The sequence below is a fragment of the Bos indicus x Bos taurus genome, chromosome 19, assembly GCF_003369695.1.
Source record: "Bos indicus x Bos taurus breed Angus x Brahman F1 hybrid chromosome 19, Bos_hybrid_MaternalHap_v2.0, whole genome shotgun sequence".
Taxonomy (NCBI): Eukaryota; Metazoa; Chordata; class Mammalia; order Artiodactyla; family Bovidae; genus Bos; species Bos indicus x Bos taurus.
In genome coordinates, this window is record NC_040094.1 from 52952640 (window position 1) to 52971305 (window position 18666).

The window sequence follows — 18666 nt, forward strand, 5'->3', positions numbered from 1 at the left end:
ACAGGCGCAGGAGGGCCGAGAGGAGCTACTCCATGTTCAAGGTCAGGAGGGGCAGCTGTGAGGACATACCCCTCATCCAAAGTAAGGAGGAGCGGCTGCGCTTTGCTGGAGCAGCCGAAAGGAGATAACCCACATCCAAGGTAAGAGAAACCCAAATGAAACAGTAGGTGTTGTGAGAGGCATTAGAGGGCAGATACACAAACCATAATCACAGAAAACTAGTTAATCTAATCACATGTACCACAGCCTTGTCTAACTCAATGAAACTAAGCCATGCCGTATGGGGCCACCGAAGACAGGCGGGTCATGGTGGAGACGTCTGACAGAATGTGCTCCACTGGAGAAGGGAATGGCAAACCACTTCAGTATTCTTGCCTTGAGAACCCCATGAACAGTATGAAAAGGCAAAATGATAGGATACTGAAAGAGGAACTCCCCAGGTCGGTAGGTGCCCAATATGCTATTGGAGATCAGTGGAGAAATAACTCCAGAAAGAATGAAGGGATGGAGCCAAAGCAAAGACAATACCCAGCTGTGGATGTGACTGGTGATAGAAGCAAGGTCTGATACTGTAAAGAGCAATATTGCATAGGAACCTGGAATGTCAGGTCCATGAATCAAGGCAAATTGGAAGTGGTCAAACAGGAGATGGCAAGAGTGAACGTCGACGTTCTAGGAATCAGAGAACTAAGTTTCCAAGGCAAACCATTCAATATCACAGTAATCCAAGTCTATGCCCCAACCAATAATGCTGAAGAAGCTGAAGTTGAATGGTTCTATGAAGACCTACAGACCTTTTGGAACTAACACCAAAAAAGATGTCATTTTCATTATAGGGGACTGGAATGCAAAAGTAGGAAGTCAAGAAACACCTGGGGTAACAGGCAAATTTGGCCTTGGAATATGAAATGAAGCAGGGCAAAGGCTAATAGACTTTTGCAAAGAGAACACACTGGTCATAACAAACACCCTCTTCCAACAACACAAGAGAAGACTCTACACGTGAACATCACCAGACGGTCAACACCAAAATCAGACTGATTATATTCTTTGCAGCCAAACATGGAGAAGCTCTATACAGTCAGCAAAAACAAGACTGGGAGCTGACTGTGGCTCACATCATGAACTCCTTACTGCCAAATTCAGACTTAAATTGAAGAAAGTAGGGAAAACCACTAGACCATTCAGGTATGACTTAAATCAAATCCCTTATGATTATACAGTGGAAGTGAGAAATAGATTTAAAGGACTAGATCTGATAGAGTTCCTGATGAACTATGGACGGAGGTTCGTGACATTGTACAGGAGACAGGGATCAAGACCCTCCCCATGGAAAAGAAATGCAAAAAAGCAAAATGGCTGTCTGGGGAGGCCTTACAAATAGCTGTGAAAAGAAGAGAAGCGAAAAGCAAGGGGGAAAAGGAAAGATATAAGCATCTGAATGCAGAGTTCCAAAGAATAGCAAGGAGAGATAAGAAAGCCTTCCTTGGTGATCAATGCAAAGAAATAGAGGAAAACAACAGAATGGGAAAGACTAGAGATCTCTTCAAGAAAATCAGAGATACCAAGGGAACATTTCATGCAAAGATGGGCTCGATAAAGGACAGAAATGGTAGGGACCTAACAGAAGCAGAAGATATTAAAAAGAGGTGGCAAGAATACACAGAAGAACTGTACAAAAAAAGATCTTCACGACCCAGATAATCACGATGGTGTGATCACTCACCTAGAGCCAGACATCCTGGAATGTGAAGTCAAGTGGGCCTTAGAAAGCATCGCTACGAACAAAGCTAGTGGAGGTGATGGAATTCCAGTTGAGCTATTTCAAAGCCTGAAAGATGATGCTGTGAAAGTGCTGCACCCACTATGCCAGCAAATTTGGAAAACTCAGCAGTGGCCACAGGACTGGAAAAGGTCAGTTTTCATTCCAATCCCAAAGAAAGGCAATTCCAAAGAATGCTCAAACTACCGCACAATTGCACTCATCTCACATGCTAGTAAAGTAATGCCAAAATTCCCCAAGCCAGGCTTCAGCAATACGTGAACTGTGAACTTCCTGATGTTCAAGCTGGTTTTAGAAAAGGCAGAGGAACCAGAGATCAAATTGCCAACATCCACTGGATCCTGGAAAAAGCAAGAAAGTTCCAGAAAAACATCTATTTCTGCTTTATTGACTATGTGGATCACAATAAACTGTGGAAAATTCTGAAAGAGATGGGAATACCAGACCACCTGACCTGCCTCTGAGAAACCTGTATGCAGGTCAGGAAGCAACAGTTAGAACTGGACATGGAACAACAGACTGGTTCCAAATAGGAAAAGGAGTACGTCAAGGCTGTATATTGTCACCCTGCTTATTTAACTTCTATGCAGAGTACATCATGAGAAACGCTGGGCTGGAGGAAGCACAAGCTGGAATTAAGATTGCAGGAAGAAATATCAATAACCTCAGATATGCAGATGATACCACCCTAATGGCAGAAAGTGAAGAGGAACTAAAAAGCCTCTTGATGAAAGTGAAAGAGGAGAGTGAAAAAGTTGGCTTAAAGCTCAACATTCAGAAAACAAAGATCATGGCATCTGGTCCCATCACTTCATGGCAAATAGATGGGGAAACAGAGGAAACAGTGTCAGACTTTATTTTTTGCGGGGCTCCAAAATCACTGCAGATGGTGATTGCAGCCATGAAATTAAAAGACACTTACTTCTTGGAAGGAAAGTTATGACCAACCTAGATAGCATATTCAAAAGCAGAGACGTTACTTTACCAACAAAGGTCCGTCTAGTCAAGGCTATAGTTTTTCCAGTGGTCGTGTATGGATATGAGAGTTGGACTGTGAAGAAAGCTGAGCACCGAAGAATTGATGCTTTTGAAGTGTGGTGTTGGAGAAGACTCTTGAGAGTCCCTTGGACTGCAAGGAGATCCAACCAGTCCATTCTAAAGTAAATCAGTCCTGGGTGTTCTGTGGAAGGACTGATGCTAAAGCTGAAATTCCAGTACTTTGGCCACCTCATGCGAAGAGTTGACTCATTGGAAAAGACTCTGATGCTGGGGGGGATTGGGGGCAGGAGAAGAAGGGGACGACAGGATGAGATGGCTGGATGGTGTCACTGACTTGATGGACATGAGTTTGGGTGAACTCCGGGAGTTGGTGATGGACAGAGAGGCCTGGTGTGCTGCAATTCATGGGGTCACAAAGAGTCAGACACGACTGAGTGACTGAACTGAACTGAACTGACTGAACCACGTCAAAAAGTATAAAGTATCTAGGAATAAATCTAAAAAATGATACAAATATTTATGAAATTATAAGATACCACTGATACACACTTTGAAAGAGCATAGTTTGGAAAACTCAATAATATAAAGATATTGAGTCTCCACGCCCCACACCATTTAATCTAGTGATTTATAAGCTGATTGAGTATTTTCATGGAAGATCAACAGACCAAAAAGAATAAAGCAGGGAAACTCACCTTCCCAAATATCAGGAATCACTGAAAACCTACACTGATTAAAACAACTAACTGGCATAAAGGGAGACCCACGGAACAGAACAGAGAGCTCGGAAACATACCTACTCACTAAGGAAACCTGACTGAGTCCAAAGCTGGCATTAAATGGTAATGGTATCCACTTCAAAAAGAAAAGAATTTGAAACCCTACTTAAAAGTATGTGCAAAAATTAGTTTCAGGTGGATTAAAGATCCAAATTATGGACAAAAATACACATCTGTGAAAGAACACATGGAATATTTCAGTGACCGTGGCATAAGGAAAGTCTTAAGAAGATACTAAATGCCCACATTCTAAGAGAAGACTGAACAGGGGCCACTTCAAAATAAAGAAAGCCCATCCACTAAGGGACATCACAAGAGAACAGCAGCAAACAGACAAACCCAGAAACCAAGCCATAAACTCAGGGACATTTGCAACTAACAAAAATGGTAAAGGGTTACTGTCTAGGATATAAGGAATTCCTCCAAATAAGTAAGAAAAAGACACAATCTAAGTGAAGAACAGGAGACACCACTGCAAGAGGGGGAGCCTACATGGCCAACCTAGAAACCGGAAGGCACCTGCATTTGGTTTTGTGGAAATGAATTAACTATTGATGGCTCCATAGAAGCTACAGGTGAACAGGATCTGCAGCCAACCACCAAAACTTAAAGATTTCCTTGTAAAAAGATAAATAAATTGGATTCATGGGAATCTTTTATGGTGCACCCACCTTGTTGAATACCCAGATCTCGCCATTAACGGTGGGCCTGGGCACCCCATGGCCATTGTAGTGGAAGAGGACCCGCTCCTCCTTGGCATTTCGGCGTAAAGACGTGCAAAGCTTCTTTACTTCATCCACAGTCGGATCAAGGCTCTGCTTATACCGCGCCTGTTGCAGGAGACAAAGATTAAGAAACTTACCATGGATTCATAAGAATACATAAAACTTAAACTCCATCCTTTACTCCAAGTTTGCATTGAATGGACGCTGCACAAATAATATCATGTCTCTCCATCTCCAGCTGGGATGATGCCTACTTCACAGAGAGGTTGTGAACATTCATTTACTCAACAAATATTTATGGCGAAGATCCCATGGGATAAATAAGTAATGCCTGCCACACAGTAACACAAGTAAAAGGTAGCACCACTGTGATATCAAAAATATTTCTTAGAAGCATTGAATCTCTTTGGAAAAACACTGGAATGTGGAAGAGGCAACTTAAACACAGAAAGCTGTAATACAGCGGCAAAGGAGAATAGTTTCAAAAAGACAAGGTAAGGAAGCAAAATGCCCCTCTCTTGATTAGTCATATTTGCCCAGCTTAGCCCCCTCCCACTACTCCTGCCTGGACCCTTGCTGATGAACCTAAAGAATACACAGAAATCAATACACACACACACACACACACACACACACACACAATCGATAGGTGGTTAAAGGACACAACTGTAAGGAACTCCCACTTTTAAAGCAACAAAGAAGATTAAACTTAACAAGAAATGCACAAAACTCTAAGAAGGAAATTTTATAAAACTGTCCTGGAGAACAGAAGGAAGCATGAACAAATTGGAGATGCTCCCAGCCTGAGGAAGATGCACCCACATTCTTAAGACATCAGTTCTCCCTAGGTTAAGAGCCCACGTTTCCAATAAATATAACAACAAAGTATTTCACGGAGCTGCTACTGAAGTTTGCATGGAAAATAAACATGCCAGAACAGCCATGAAAACACTGAAAGGAGAGGTATGAGGAGTCCCGCTCACCGAAATTTCGACCTCGTCTGGGCGTCTGTAAGGAATCAAGTGAGGATCAGGGCCCAGAGAGACCAGCCCGCCAGGGAGCTACTACAGAGTCCAGAATTAGGTCCAAACATGTTTCCTCATGCAGTCACAATGTTATGAACACTGATTTTATTTCATTAGAAACTGTGCTGACACCAAGAGAACCTGAGTCTGCCCCCTCCGCACAGCTTTCCAGCTAGGATGTGTGAAGTCCTGGTTCCACTGAAGACCATTCAGTGTCCCCCGAGGTTAGTCCTAAACAAGAGTGCTGTTCTCCCCTACCACCCATAAGGTCACAGGGTTGACATTACTCGGAGACATCAGTAAAGTTGGGGATTCGTTATTTCTGACCTTGGCTCCATCAAGGTCTTCTCCTGTGGGATGCAAAAAATGATTCAGCCTCGTTTTCTTACCTGTCGCCCAGAAAGGACACATTAATGGACCAGCATGAAAGGCACTACAGATAATAATATACCTCCTAGGGCTTTATGGGAATTAATTAATATTTTTAAGGGCTTTGAAATGAGAAGCACTAAATTAAATGTCACTACACCACGTTAAGGTTTTGTTTCAAAACGAGAATGCCTGGGATAATGGCTCCGCGGCTGGAGGGAGTGCCAAGGCACAGGAAGCATCTCACCATTTGGGAGATTTGCGACAACTGTAGCTGGGCGTATTAAATGACAGTGCAAGTCTCTGAAATACTGCTTGTTGTGCTGGGCATTGCTACTGTAAGTCCAAATCTCAAGACAGAATAATATACAATGGTGGAAATTTCGGGGGATGTGAGAGAGGAAGAGAACAGAAGACGGAACAATGGGCGGAAGGAGGAAAGGAAAACTGGCCCTGGGCTTAGTGAAGGGGATGGGGCTCCAGATTTCACTTCCTTCCAGGACTGTCTCCTGCTAACTCTAAATGCTAACAAAGCTAACAAAGCCTAAGTAGACTCTGCCTTCCCTGCGGAGGCGGCCCCTCCTCCTGCAGATTCCAGAGGCTACGCAGTGTGGGGGCAGGGGGTGGGGGGTGGGCGGGGGGTGACTCTGCTTCAAGATGCTCAGTGGGCAGCGGAGGCCCTTCTCCATCTGGTGAAGCCACACGTGGTGCTGCTGTTGTGCCTGCAGAAGAATAACAGCAGTGCCCGGGGAGGAGCAGGGGCTCTGCTGGGTGGTCTCACACCAGAATCCCATAAGGAAGAAACCTGTGCTACTGGAGCGGCACTGCCTGTGCTCCTCTGGGGTTTCTAGTAAAGATTACTGCGCATTACTCGACTGGGAATGTGATTATGAATAATGTTATTTCCATCCTTCTATGGCAATGAGCAATACCTCAAGTTCAGAACCAAGAAACAGAAATGCCTGAGAGATTTTCTCAGAACTGTCCAGGAGGAATAAGCATACTGTTGGATTTGGGCTGCTTCTGTCTCTGTTCCGGAGTCTTGCTAAGATTTCACCCTCTCCCTCTCCTTCCCAACTAGGAAGCAAAGGCTTTCAGGAAGCTGCTGGGCAGGGGGAAGGTCAGGTCTGCTCAAAGGACACCTGTTTCAGGTGGTGTCCCATGTAAGAAAACTCCAAGCCCTTGGCAGTTCAGGAGCTTTATGCCACCACCCCTCACAAAACACTTACCGCCCTTTGCATCCTCAACATCACTACCGAGGCCAAGCCACTGCGACCACCACCACCACCATCATTATCAGCACCTCCAGAACCAACACCATCGTCACATCCCATCACCATCAGGAGCACCACATCCCTCTCCCCTCCTCTCCCCTCCCCTCTATCTGCCCCTCCCCTTCCCTCAGATTGCTCTGACTGTTGTCTCTTACCTCTTCCCAGGTCTATCCTCCTCTGTCAACCTCTAATGTGACTGTGACTCAGCTTCCCTTCTTTTTTCACACTACATGCTCCTCCTGGGCAGCATCTCTGAACAAACCCATGGCCAAATTCCTTGTCGTGCTCCACATGTGCCCACCCTCTAGGGTCCCGGCCATAGTCTCGGGCATCAGTCTGTACCGAGTCACTCAAACCACACCCCTCGGGGCCTGTCCTTTTTGATGCTCTCCTTCTCACCTCCCCTTCATCCAGTGACCCGAACATGTGGCTGTACCACCTCTGCCTTCAGCAGGGGTCAAACAGCCCCTAACTCTCCCCAGGATTCCAGACCATCCTCTCCAAGTCTTTCCATTCAGTCACAGCCTTCCTGCTCAAACACACAGCAAGCAGGCCACTTGCCCCTGAAAATCAAGTCCTCAGTGGGGGCGTCTGCTGCCCCCAAGACAGCCACCATGCCTGACCATGGCACAGACACCTTGGCCACCCCACCCCCACAGCCCTCCGCTCAGCCACCGCATCTTTCCCAGGGGTCCTGAGCAAGCTGTGTGCTTTCACACAGACCCCAAAGCTACTCTGTTTTTAGGAAGAATACAAGGGCAAGGTGTTGTGCAGCACAAGTACACTGTCCAGTTCATTTGCATGTTTTATGTTTAAATGTTTTCACTATTTCATAGTAAGATGCTATCCTGTACAATTTTTTTCCAGTGTTATCGTAAGACTGTTCCCTCAGCCCCCAATCTCTTAATTGAAAAACAAATGAAAACCAACAACTGTTTACCTTTTAAGTTGAAATGGGAAACTTGAGTCCTTGAAGTGCAAACAGGAGGCAGGGGCCTCCTGTAAACAGGTGTTCAGTCTATAAATTCCCCGTGCCCCCACCTCCCCCCGCCAGAATCCACTCAGCTCTAAAGAAACTCACAGACACTGTGCTGGCTCTGAGCGTCACACCTATGGAAACAGGTGCAGTTTTCATCTAAAATGTAACCAGAGCCTTCCCAAACTCATCACCGAAAGGTGGATCTCGAACAAATCAAAACCATCTCATGAAACAAGAAGGCAGCCCAGAGCCCTTCGGCAGAGCGGGAGCAGAGCCCCCAGCCCAGCCTGGTGCCCAGCCTGCAGGCCTCACCTTGGCTTTCGTGCTTATGCACTTGTGCAGCCTGAGTCTGGTCACTCAGTACAGGTAGAGCCAAGCTTAGTTGCTTTTCAGAAATAAAAGGGAAGTCTAGAAACAGAAGTCTCCGATCATTTTCCAATTGGTTCCCACCTTTTCATATTATTCTGGAATTTTATGTCACATACAGAGATAGAATGTATAAGCCATCATACTGACCCCTTAGGAGGTCCCTGGCTTTGAGAGTGGCTGACAGATTAGGGCCGTTCCACCTGCCCAGGTCATCACTAGAATAAGAGGCTCATGACATGTGCTCTGCAGAGAGATCTGATCTGACTTTGATTCATGTCTGCCTCAACAATCCAGGGCCCCTTTTTACCATTCATTAAGTAGTAATTTATTTTGTCTTCTAAGAATCTCTCTTCTTGACTCATAGTCCTCAAGGCTCCAGCACAGACTGTTCTAGCAATCTGCTCCACCCACTTCACAGTGTTAGCTGAGCAGCAGACACAAATATTTTCAGGTATCCCACCACCCACGCCCTGCCAAGATCTGCCAAGGGCAGTGATGTCTCAAAGGAGGCTTTGACTGTGTTAAGACAAGTGACTGAACCACCTCACCATAGCCCGCCCTAAAATCAAGTTCCAGTCCATTTCCAGGCCTGACAGTAAAGCCACCAGCTGTCAATGCTCCATCAAGCCTCCAGGGAAAGACAGGCTGCAAGCAGGCCAAGTTCCACTGAGGTCCCTTGGAAAGTTCTGGAGTCCTCCTGGTCACCTCCTGTCCACTCCCTCCATACCCACGACAGCTCTACGGTGGCCTCTTTCCCCTGGGTCTTTGTGCTGCCTCCATCCCTCCCCACTCAATACTGGAGATGAGTCGCACAGGAGTCAGGTGTGCCCAGTGGTGAGTCCCTCCCCTCTGCAAGAGCACGGGTCCCTGATACAGAGGGCTTGGGTTCATCCCCAGATCAGTGATTTACCAGCCATTCAACTTGGGAAAGCTCACAAACCCAACCCAACCTCAGTTTCCTCCTCCGTAAAACAACTAAAATACTACTGTCCCTGACTACTCCCTAGGCTGCAGGGACCATATGAGAAAGTACTTGTCATTAAGCTGGAGGACACAGATGGAGCCTGGCACTGGCGCTGTACTTCTGATGTACCAGCCTCCTGACCTTCACACCCACTGTGCAAAGTAGGCATTGTCATCATACCTGTCTCACAGATAGGGAGCTGGGGCACAGAGAGGTGCGGCAACTACCACGAGGTCACACAGCTGGCACGGGGCCAGCTGACTTCAGCTGACTTCAGAATGGGCCCTGGGCGGGGGGTGGGGCAGGGCCCATTCTGAAGTCAGAAGCATGAGGACATCCATGGGAACTCGGAGACCAATGGTGAGCTTTCTCGTGTTGCTGCAAACTGGGGACAAGCAGGGAGTAGAAAGACAGACCAGCCCTCTCTGGCCATCCTCACGTGCCGGCATCCTGTCGTGCTTCAATATGACCCCTGGGCTCTGACACCCCTCTAATAGGAAGGCCTTCCTCTCAAGAAGGGCTAATAGCCTGAGCACCTGCCTTGACTGAGCAGCAAAGATGAGCACTGCTTGGGAGACTGAGAATAGCTTAAGTCACTCACGGCTACTGATTTTTCCAAATAATTCCACATCAGCACTGACTCTCTCCTTACATTAATGCCGGACTACCTCCAAGCAGTATCAATAACTGCTAGTGACCTGGAACACTCAAAATTTACTAATCTGCCTGGTGGGCAGAGAAGGAGAAAACTCAGAATGTAATAAGCTGTATGCAGCAAGTGGAGGGGGCAGGAGAGGGGAGACTGAACCTCAGTCCCTAGGGCCAGAGCATTCACTGGACACAGGAATATGGGCATCCCAAGCCTGCAGTTGTGCTCTGAGCCACTGCTACAGCTGCAGAGAACTTCTGGAAATAGCTCATATATGTTATCTTTGGCAGTAACAAAATGAGCAAAGGGAATAAATAAATCCCTAGCAGAGTGAGGAGGAAATAGGTATCATTAAATGGTTGCCAAACCAGGCCAGGATAGCGGTCTGCTGGGGTGTGCCCACCACCTCGAGCCAAGCTGGAATTCATTCAGAGAAACAGCCACCAAATTGACTCATGAGAAGGTGTCCCTGCTTTATACCTCCTACCAACAGAGTCCACTTTGAGTCAATCACCAAACAGGGCTGCCCCAGGGTCCAGGAGCCAACAGGGGGGTCGAACTCTCAGAGTCTATATCTCCAGCTAGTCTATGGCCATAAATTCAAACTTACATCTGCCATAAGAAGCATTCTTGCTAACCCCATTCATTTACTTTTCAAAGAAATTTCTCATTTCTTATTAGATTTCTTATAATATTCAGGATCATGTCTGTAGGGGCTAGTCTGATTTCTACATGGAGGCTCAGCAATCTGCAAGTGACAGTACAGGACGAGCTGCTGGCTCCAGGACAGCTCTGGAGGACCCCAGGGACCTCTGAGCAGGGCCCCAGCCTCCACACTGAAAGTCGAAGAAGTCTGCCTTCCGGGTCCGCGCTCATCTGCTCCACAGAATGTTTTCTAGAATACTAGTTTGGGTAATTTCATCGCCCCATGGCAAAATGCCCTGGCTTCTCTCTGCTCACTCACCAGTACAACCTGACTTCCACCCTGAGTGGGAGGAGAACGGCTGTGCCTGTAGCACCCAGGCCTCGGCACTAGAGCTCCCAGGGCCGGGGAAGCCCTGCTGGCAGGCACGCGTGGGTGAGAAATGCTGAACGCTAGCACTGAAGGGTCACTATACAAGGTCAGAGTAACTCCTGGTGTTTTCAACATGTATATTCCCAATAAGAACAGTTTTACAAGAAATCTATAAAATCACTGCCTCTCTTTCCTTTATGTATTATTCAATACCAATTTTCTCTTCCTTCCTTAATTTGCAAAAGAGGCAGGAGAGAACGAGAAGAGCTGGTTTAGTATTCAAAGTCCAGAAATAGCAACCATAGCTTTGAGATGGGGTCTGAGTTCACTTGTGAAATAAAAGGCTCATGTGGTCTCTGCAGACATGCTTAGACTCTCCCCTCAGTGGATGTGAGAAACACTGTTGTCATCAGAGAGCAGTTCTGTCCCCCAGGGCACATTTGGTCTGGAAGTAGGCTTGGTTGGTACAATGGGGGTGGTGGTAGTTCTCTTGGCATCTGATGGGTGAATGTCAGGGAAGGTGCTGAATATCCTACACCTATGCTCACAGCGTGTGCGGACATTACTGCCACAAAGATAAATCATCTGGCCCAAAATGTCAACAGTGCTGGGTTTGAGAAAGCCTGCTTTAGAGGGAAAATATGAAGCTTTGATTTTAATGAGGACACACTGATCCTAATCTAATAAAGTGAAAAAAAAACAAGGTGAAGAAAAATGTATTTAATGTATGACCATTTATCCAAGAGGGTAACAAATGTGTGTAAATATACATATATATATATATTTATATTTATATATATATATATACACACACACTGTTCAATATATACTGCTCAGCAATACGTGAACTGTGAACTTCCAGATGTTCAAGCAGGATTTAGAAAAGGCAGAGGAACCAGAGATCAAATTACCAACATCTGCTGGATCGTTGAAAAAGCAAGAGAGTTCCAAAAAGACATCTATTTCTGCTTTATTGACTATGCCAAAGCCTTTGACTATGTAGATCACAATAAACTATGGAAAATTCTGAAAGAGATGCGAATACCAGACCACCTGACCTGCCTCTTGAGAAACCTGTATGCAGGTCAGGAAGCAACAGTTAGAACTGGACATGGAACAACAGACTGGTTCCAAATAGGAAAAGGAGTATGTCAAGGCTATATATTGTCACTCTGCTTATTTAACTTATATGTAGAGTACATCATGAGAAACGCTGGGCTGGAGGAAGCACAAGCTGGAATCAAGATTGCTGGGAGAAATATCAATAACCTCAGATACGCACATGACACCACCCTTATGGCACCAAGTGAAGAACTAAAAATAAAAAGCCTTTTGATGAAAGTGAAAGAGGAGAGTGAAAAAGTTGGCTTAAAGCTCAACATTCAGAAAACTAAGATCATGGCATCCAGTCTCATCACTTCACAGCAAATAGATGGGGAAACAGTGGAAACAGTGGCTGACTTTATTTTTCTGGGCTCCAAGATTGCTGCAGATGGTGATTGGAGCCATGAAATTAAAAGACGCTTACTCCTTGGAAGGAAAGTTATGACCAACCTAGACAGCATATTAAAAAGCAGAGACATTACTTTGTCAACAAAGGTCCGCCTAGTCAAGGCTATGGTTTTTCCAGTGGTCATGTATGGATATGAGAGTTGGACTATAAAGAAAGCTGAGCACTGAAGAATTGATGCTTTTGAACTGTGGTGTTGGAGAAGACTCTTGAGAGTCCCTTGGACTGCAAGGAGATCCAACCAATCCATCCAAAAGGAGATCAGGCCTGGGTGTTCATTGGAAGGACTGATGTTGAAGCTGAAACTCCAAGACTTTGGCCATCTGATGCAAAGAGCTGACTCACTGGAAAAGACCCTGATGCTGGGAAAAATTGAGGGTAGGAGGAGAAGGGGACAACAGAGGATGAGATGGTTAGATGGCATCACTGACTCAATGGACATGCGTTTGGGTAAACTTCAGGAGTTGGTGATGGACAGGGAAGCCTGGTGTGCTGCGGTTCATGGGGTCGCAAAGAGTCAGACGTGACTGAGTACTGAACTGAACTGAACTGAACTGATACTGTTTAAACGTTTAAACGATTACCTACAGAAGAAAGGGGGACACAGGATGGCAAGGACGGGAATAGAAGCCAGATTTGAATCCACCTGTCAAAACAGGGAACACGGGTTTGATTCCAGGTCTGGGAAGATTTCACATGCCATGGAACTAAGCCCATGCACCAAATCAACTGAGCCTGCGCGCCTAGAGTCCGTGCTCTGCAACAAGAGAAGCCACAGTGAGAAGCCTACTTACCACAACTAGAGAGTAGCCCCCGATCACTGCTGCAACCACAGAAAGCCTGAACAAAGCAATGAACACCCAGTGTAGCCAAAAATAAATAAATACATTAAAAAATTTTTAAGCAGTTCTTTAAAAATTCTAAGTAAAATGAGACAAATGAACCTAATTGTGTGTTCAATTGGCTACACAACCAGGCAGACAGGGACTCTTCAGTGTGACTGTATCTACACCCTGATATCAGAAAGAACTGAACACACTTCATGTACAGTTGGCAGTAATGGTATCAGAAATGCTGGTTTTGCTTCTGGAAAGGGCTGAGTGTAGGGTGGGATGGTGTACCCAAGTACTTCAACATCAGTACTTAGGTGGTGTCCACGAAGAATGTCAATGCTCAGGGTGGGAGAAACAGATACAGCTTTAAGACCCAGGGGATTAACTAAAACCTTGCAGTCCTGAAGCTGAATCAGCAAGAGCTCAAAACGCATTCTGTCTTTAAAACAGAGAGAAAGAGCACACGGTAGAGACTGCGCAGGAGCAGCGGTCACCTTCAGGCTCAGGTTAGGTTCTAAGTAACAACGCCTATTAGGGGAAACCAGTGAACCCTGGAGACTTGGCTGAATTCAGGCCTGGAGCAGAGGATGTACAGAATGAGTACACAACATCCTGTCTTGTCATAGGAGATAGGAAAGAAGTGATCAAAGACTTCCAGACCTGTAGCAAAGAGAACCAGGAGCCAATTTAAAGAGGCTTTAAGTGGCCAAAGAGAAAACATGAGCATCAATGATTAACAAATGCAACAAACTTTTATTGCACATGAAAGATAATGGAATGCATACCCCGTACCCGTTACCTCTGGGAGAAGTGCATTCATTATTTTGCAGTGGGATAAAAAAAAAAAAAGTATTCATATTGGCTTTCCTATATGAGCTATATCTCAAGATACCGAAATAATAGATGAGAGGAAAATTTCCCTTCTTAGCAATATACGAGTTAACAGACAAAGGGGAATAATAGAGCACCACCTTTTTACAACCTCCAATGGATGGGTCCAGGTAATGATCGCCAGTGGCTGCTAACCTTACAGAGAGAAGACAAACCATTCATCATACATATCCTAAAGGAAGTACATACCATCACCTATGGAATGTTGTGTCCCCAAAGCTCCCTCCAACTGGAGGAATCTGGTCAATCCTGAGGGGTGAGGGAAGGGTTGGCAGAATTCAGGTTTCAAGGAATTCTATAGGGCACATAACCTGATTCCTTCAATCAATATTTGCAGGAAGAAGCAGAGATGGATAATTGGAACAGGATGGGAGAAGGGGCTTTTTAGATAAATTCTATGGATTAATAGGGTAGATCAATCAGTTATAATGTATCCACCTTACTTACATTCTGATTCAAATAAACAAACTGTGTATGCGTGCGTGTAGTTTTTTAAAGTCATAATTACCTTCAAGATACACTGAAATATTTACAGATGAAATTATATGATGTCTGGGATTTGCTTCGAAATAAGCCAAGGGAGTGGGTAGGAGAGGGGGGTGGGTGGTGGTGTAGATGAAAGAGGACTAGAACAAGTTGATAACTACTGAAGAGAGATGATGGGGAGATATGAAAATTTTCCACAATAAATTAAAATTAACTCTGATGCTTTAAAATTAACAAAGGAATAAGCCACAGAAACAAACAGGCAAACAAGCAAACAGCATTTCAAAATGCTGCCATAATTAAAATGGAACTCCCCTAGAATTGTTTTTATGCATAACTTAATGTAAAAATTGGCTATTTTTGATTAAAATTTGCTTATATGAAGCATTTTGGAAAGACATCTAAAGAAGGTGTTCAGACAGGTGAAAAACTTATGAACGTGTTTTTACCAATAATCTGAAAGATTAACATACCTGGGAAAAAAGTTTCATAAACATAACACAGATACTGATATTTCTCAGAAACCCATCTAGTGTTTCATACACAATAAGGAAGTATAATAATGGTTCAGCTTACTCAGAACTAGTGTTGATTTTTCACCGTGGGTCACATTTCCCAGCTGACCAACTAATGCCGTTTTGCGCAGCCAATGCCTCTAATGGGGTTGACAAAGCACTCTGGCCACATCATCTCCTCTGTCTGCATTACAAAAGCACTCACCGTCCTGCACTGGAGGCTAGACTCTGGGAGCAGGCCTGTACCCCATCATGCTCATTAGAGGCCAGCAAGCCAGGGGAGCACAGGACAGTGGGGGCACAGGGCCTGCCATCCCTGCCAGGCAGTCTGTGGGTTCTGTGAGTAAACAACTGAGTGACCATCATGCAAGCTGAGGCACGTAGCAGTGTCTCTAGAAGCAATGCTGCCATGCAGTTGGTGCTGTTTGTGAGTGAGAGGAGTATCAACTGGCCTGGGGAGGTATCCTACTTGCTTTAAAGAGCGAACTAAGGAACTGGAAGGAATGATGCTAAAGCTGAAACTCCAGTACTCTGGCCACCTCATGCGAAGAGCTGACTCATTGGAAAAGACTCTGATGCTGGGAGGGATTGGGGGCAGGAGGAGAAGGGGACGCCAGAGGATGAGATGGCTGGATGGCATCACCGACTCGATGGACGTGAGTTTGAGTGAACTCTGGGAGTTGGTGATGGACAGGGAGGCCTGGTGTGCTGCAATTCATGGGGTCACAAAGAGTCGGACACAACTGAGTGACTGAACTGAACTGAACTCAACTGAAGGAATGCAACAAAGGTCCGTCTAGTCAAGGCTATGGTTTTTCCCGTGGTCATGTATGGATGTGAGAGTTGGACTGTGAAGAAAGCTGAGCGCCGAAGAATGGATGCTTTTGAACTGTGGTGTTGGAGAAGACTCTTGAGAGTCCCTTGGACTGCAAGGAGATCCAACCAGTCCATCCTAAAGGAGATCAGTCCTGGGTGTTCATTGGAAGGACTGAAGCTAAAGCTGAAACTCCAGTACTTTGGCCACCTGATGCGAAGAGCTGACTCATTGGAAAAGACTCTGATGCTGGGAGGGATTGGGGGCAGGAGGAGAAGGGGACGACAGAGGATGAGATGGATGGATGGCATCACCGACTCGATGGACATGAGTTTGGGTGAACTCCAGGAGTTGGTGATGGACAGGGAGGCCTGGTGTGCTGCGATCCATGGGGTCGCAAAGAGTCGGACACGACTGAGTGACTGAACTGAACTGAACTGAAGGAACACAAAATGTGAAATAATCAAATAAATGTTTATAAACTCAGAGTAACATTTTTAGGCAGTCATGCCCAGAATTGGAAATGCTACTTGCTAATACTTACCTGGCAACCCCTCAGAATGGCAGTGGCCAGCTGCTGTTTTGTATAACAGGCCGCTACAGGGCCAGCTTCCCCCAGAGAGGGGCCCCTGTGTGCACCACACAGCCCACTCACCCCTCTCACCCCCAGGGCCCAGGGCTGGGAAGCAGAGGCTGGGCTTTGGCAACACTTGTCCAGTAAGGATGCAGCCCTGAGCTGGCAAAAGACTACATTCTTGCCACTGCCCTAGAGATACATCTAGTCTCAGGAATAGGAACAGAGAAACTAGTAATACAGGATGGACAGTGAGTCACACTGGCTGCTTTCCTCGCCCCTTCGTCTCTCCGGCTCAGCACACCTTGTCCCACCAAAGAGGCTGGTGGGGAGGAAGAAATTTTCCTCTACCCTTCTAGGTCTTTCTGACTGGACTAAGAATTAAACTGACATGTGACTGTTTAACAGGAGAAAATCAAACAAAAGTTTAATAGCACCTATACGTGGGAGAGGGGCTACCCAGGTGGCGCAGTGGTGAAGAACCTGCCTGCCAATGCAGGAGACACAAGAGACTCCGGTTTGATCCCTGAGTTGGAAGATCTGGAGGAGGAATCGCATCCCACTCCAGTATTCTTGCCTGGAAAATTCCATGGACAAGGAGCCTGGCAGGCTATAGTCCATAGGGTCACAAAAGGTCGGATATAACTGGGTGGCTGAGTTCACACACACAGTACCTGCATGGGAGAGACCCAGGAAAACTGAGGAACTCACTTCAACGACTGAAGCCCTCGCTCAGTTTACCATCTTCAGCAAAAGACAAGAGAAAACTTTGGTGGTGGGGACTTCAAAGGGGAAGAAGGCAATTCAGGCAGAGACTAAAAAGTTAATGTTTGGTAAACAAATGTCTGCTGGGCCCTGCATAGACAATGGGATACAGAGAAGGATTTTAACAGACAGACTTTGATGGGTTCAGGTTTATACTGTACTTATCTATGGGGGTGGCTCCCTTCCTCTAACAGGTCCTGCATCTCCAGTCTTGAGGTTCAGGGAAGGTCTAAGTTTCTTCCTGAGTCTTTTGGGCATTGGTCATCCATTGCTCTCAGTTTAAAATAATCTGCATGCCAAAGAGACTTTTGGGGGTGGCAAATTTTGTTCTCCTACAAGGCTGAATGTTTCCAGGCACCAAGCCCAAGCAGGGAGACCTGAGGACAAGCCAGCTGAAAGGCTTCTGGAACAGCGTTCTCACAAAGAGAATGGCTGTTCCTCCTCCTTTCTCCCTTTGAACACAACTCTATGGATGTGATGTTTGGAGCTGCAACAGCCATCTTGTGATCATAAGGGCAGAGTCAAGAAAACAGAGAATCTTCCAGAATCTTGATGCTACTAAACCATATATATATCTGATCCTGAAACCATTTATCTTCAGACTTCACAATAAACTTTTATTTGCTGAACCAGAGAAAAAGTACATATAATGGCTGAGAGGATGAACTCTGGGGACAGAGAGAATTGCAGCTCATACTAGGTTTGTGATCTTGGCAGATTATTTAACTTCTCCATACCTCCATTTCTTTATCTGCAAAATGGAAAGGCAGGGGTGGGAGAAAGAGGGAGCTCACAGTTTTTGTGAAGATTAAATGAGTTAATACATAAAAGCTCTTGGAATAGTGTCTGGCACATACTACCCATTATTGGAATGGTTACAAATGTTACTTGTTAACAGGAGCATCCCAACTAATCAATTTCCTTCTTCCAGCCCAACACCAGATCCTCAGTCCTGAGCCCTCCTTCTATGTTCTGCCCCCTAAACTCCCCATTCCTCAAGTATTCTGACTACTTTTCTGCAGATGTCTCTGAAACACAGGCAACCAGCCCTGATTCCTCTCCTGTTGTTCCCAGTGCCGCCTACTCCGCCTACTCTGTGTGCATGGTCTCCTTCAACCTGATGCCTCCTCCTGACTCCCTATTTCTCTGCATTTCTCCCAACACTGAACACACTGGCTCACACATACTGAACAGTCACTTTATATGAAACATGCGTTAAGTGAACGAATGTGTTATGTGTTTGTGCTCAGTTGTGTCCAACTCTTTAAGACCCTATGTTCTGTAGCCCACCAGGCTCCTCTGTCCCTGGGATTTTCCAGGCAATACTGGAGTGGGTTGCCATTTCCTT

At 45.7% G+C, this 18666-nt stretch overlaps 1 protein-coding gene across 2 annotated transcripts in view; it reads right to left on the reverse strand.

Moving 5' to 3' along the window:
• RPTOR (regulatory associated protein of MTOR complex 1) overlaps positions 1–18666 on the reverse strand; it is a 323749-nt gene that overhangs the window by 183156 nt on the left and 121927 nt on the right. For both annotated transcript variants that reach the window (XM_027518037.1, XM_027518038.1), the window contains exon 4: positions 4233–4391. In XM_027518037.1, the coding sequence (XP_027373838.1) occupies positions 4233–4391 (159 nt within the window). The remainder of the gene's footprint in view (positions 1–4232; positions 4392–18666) is intronic.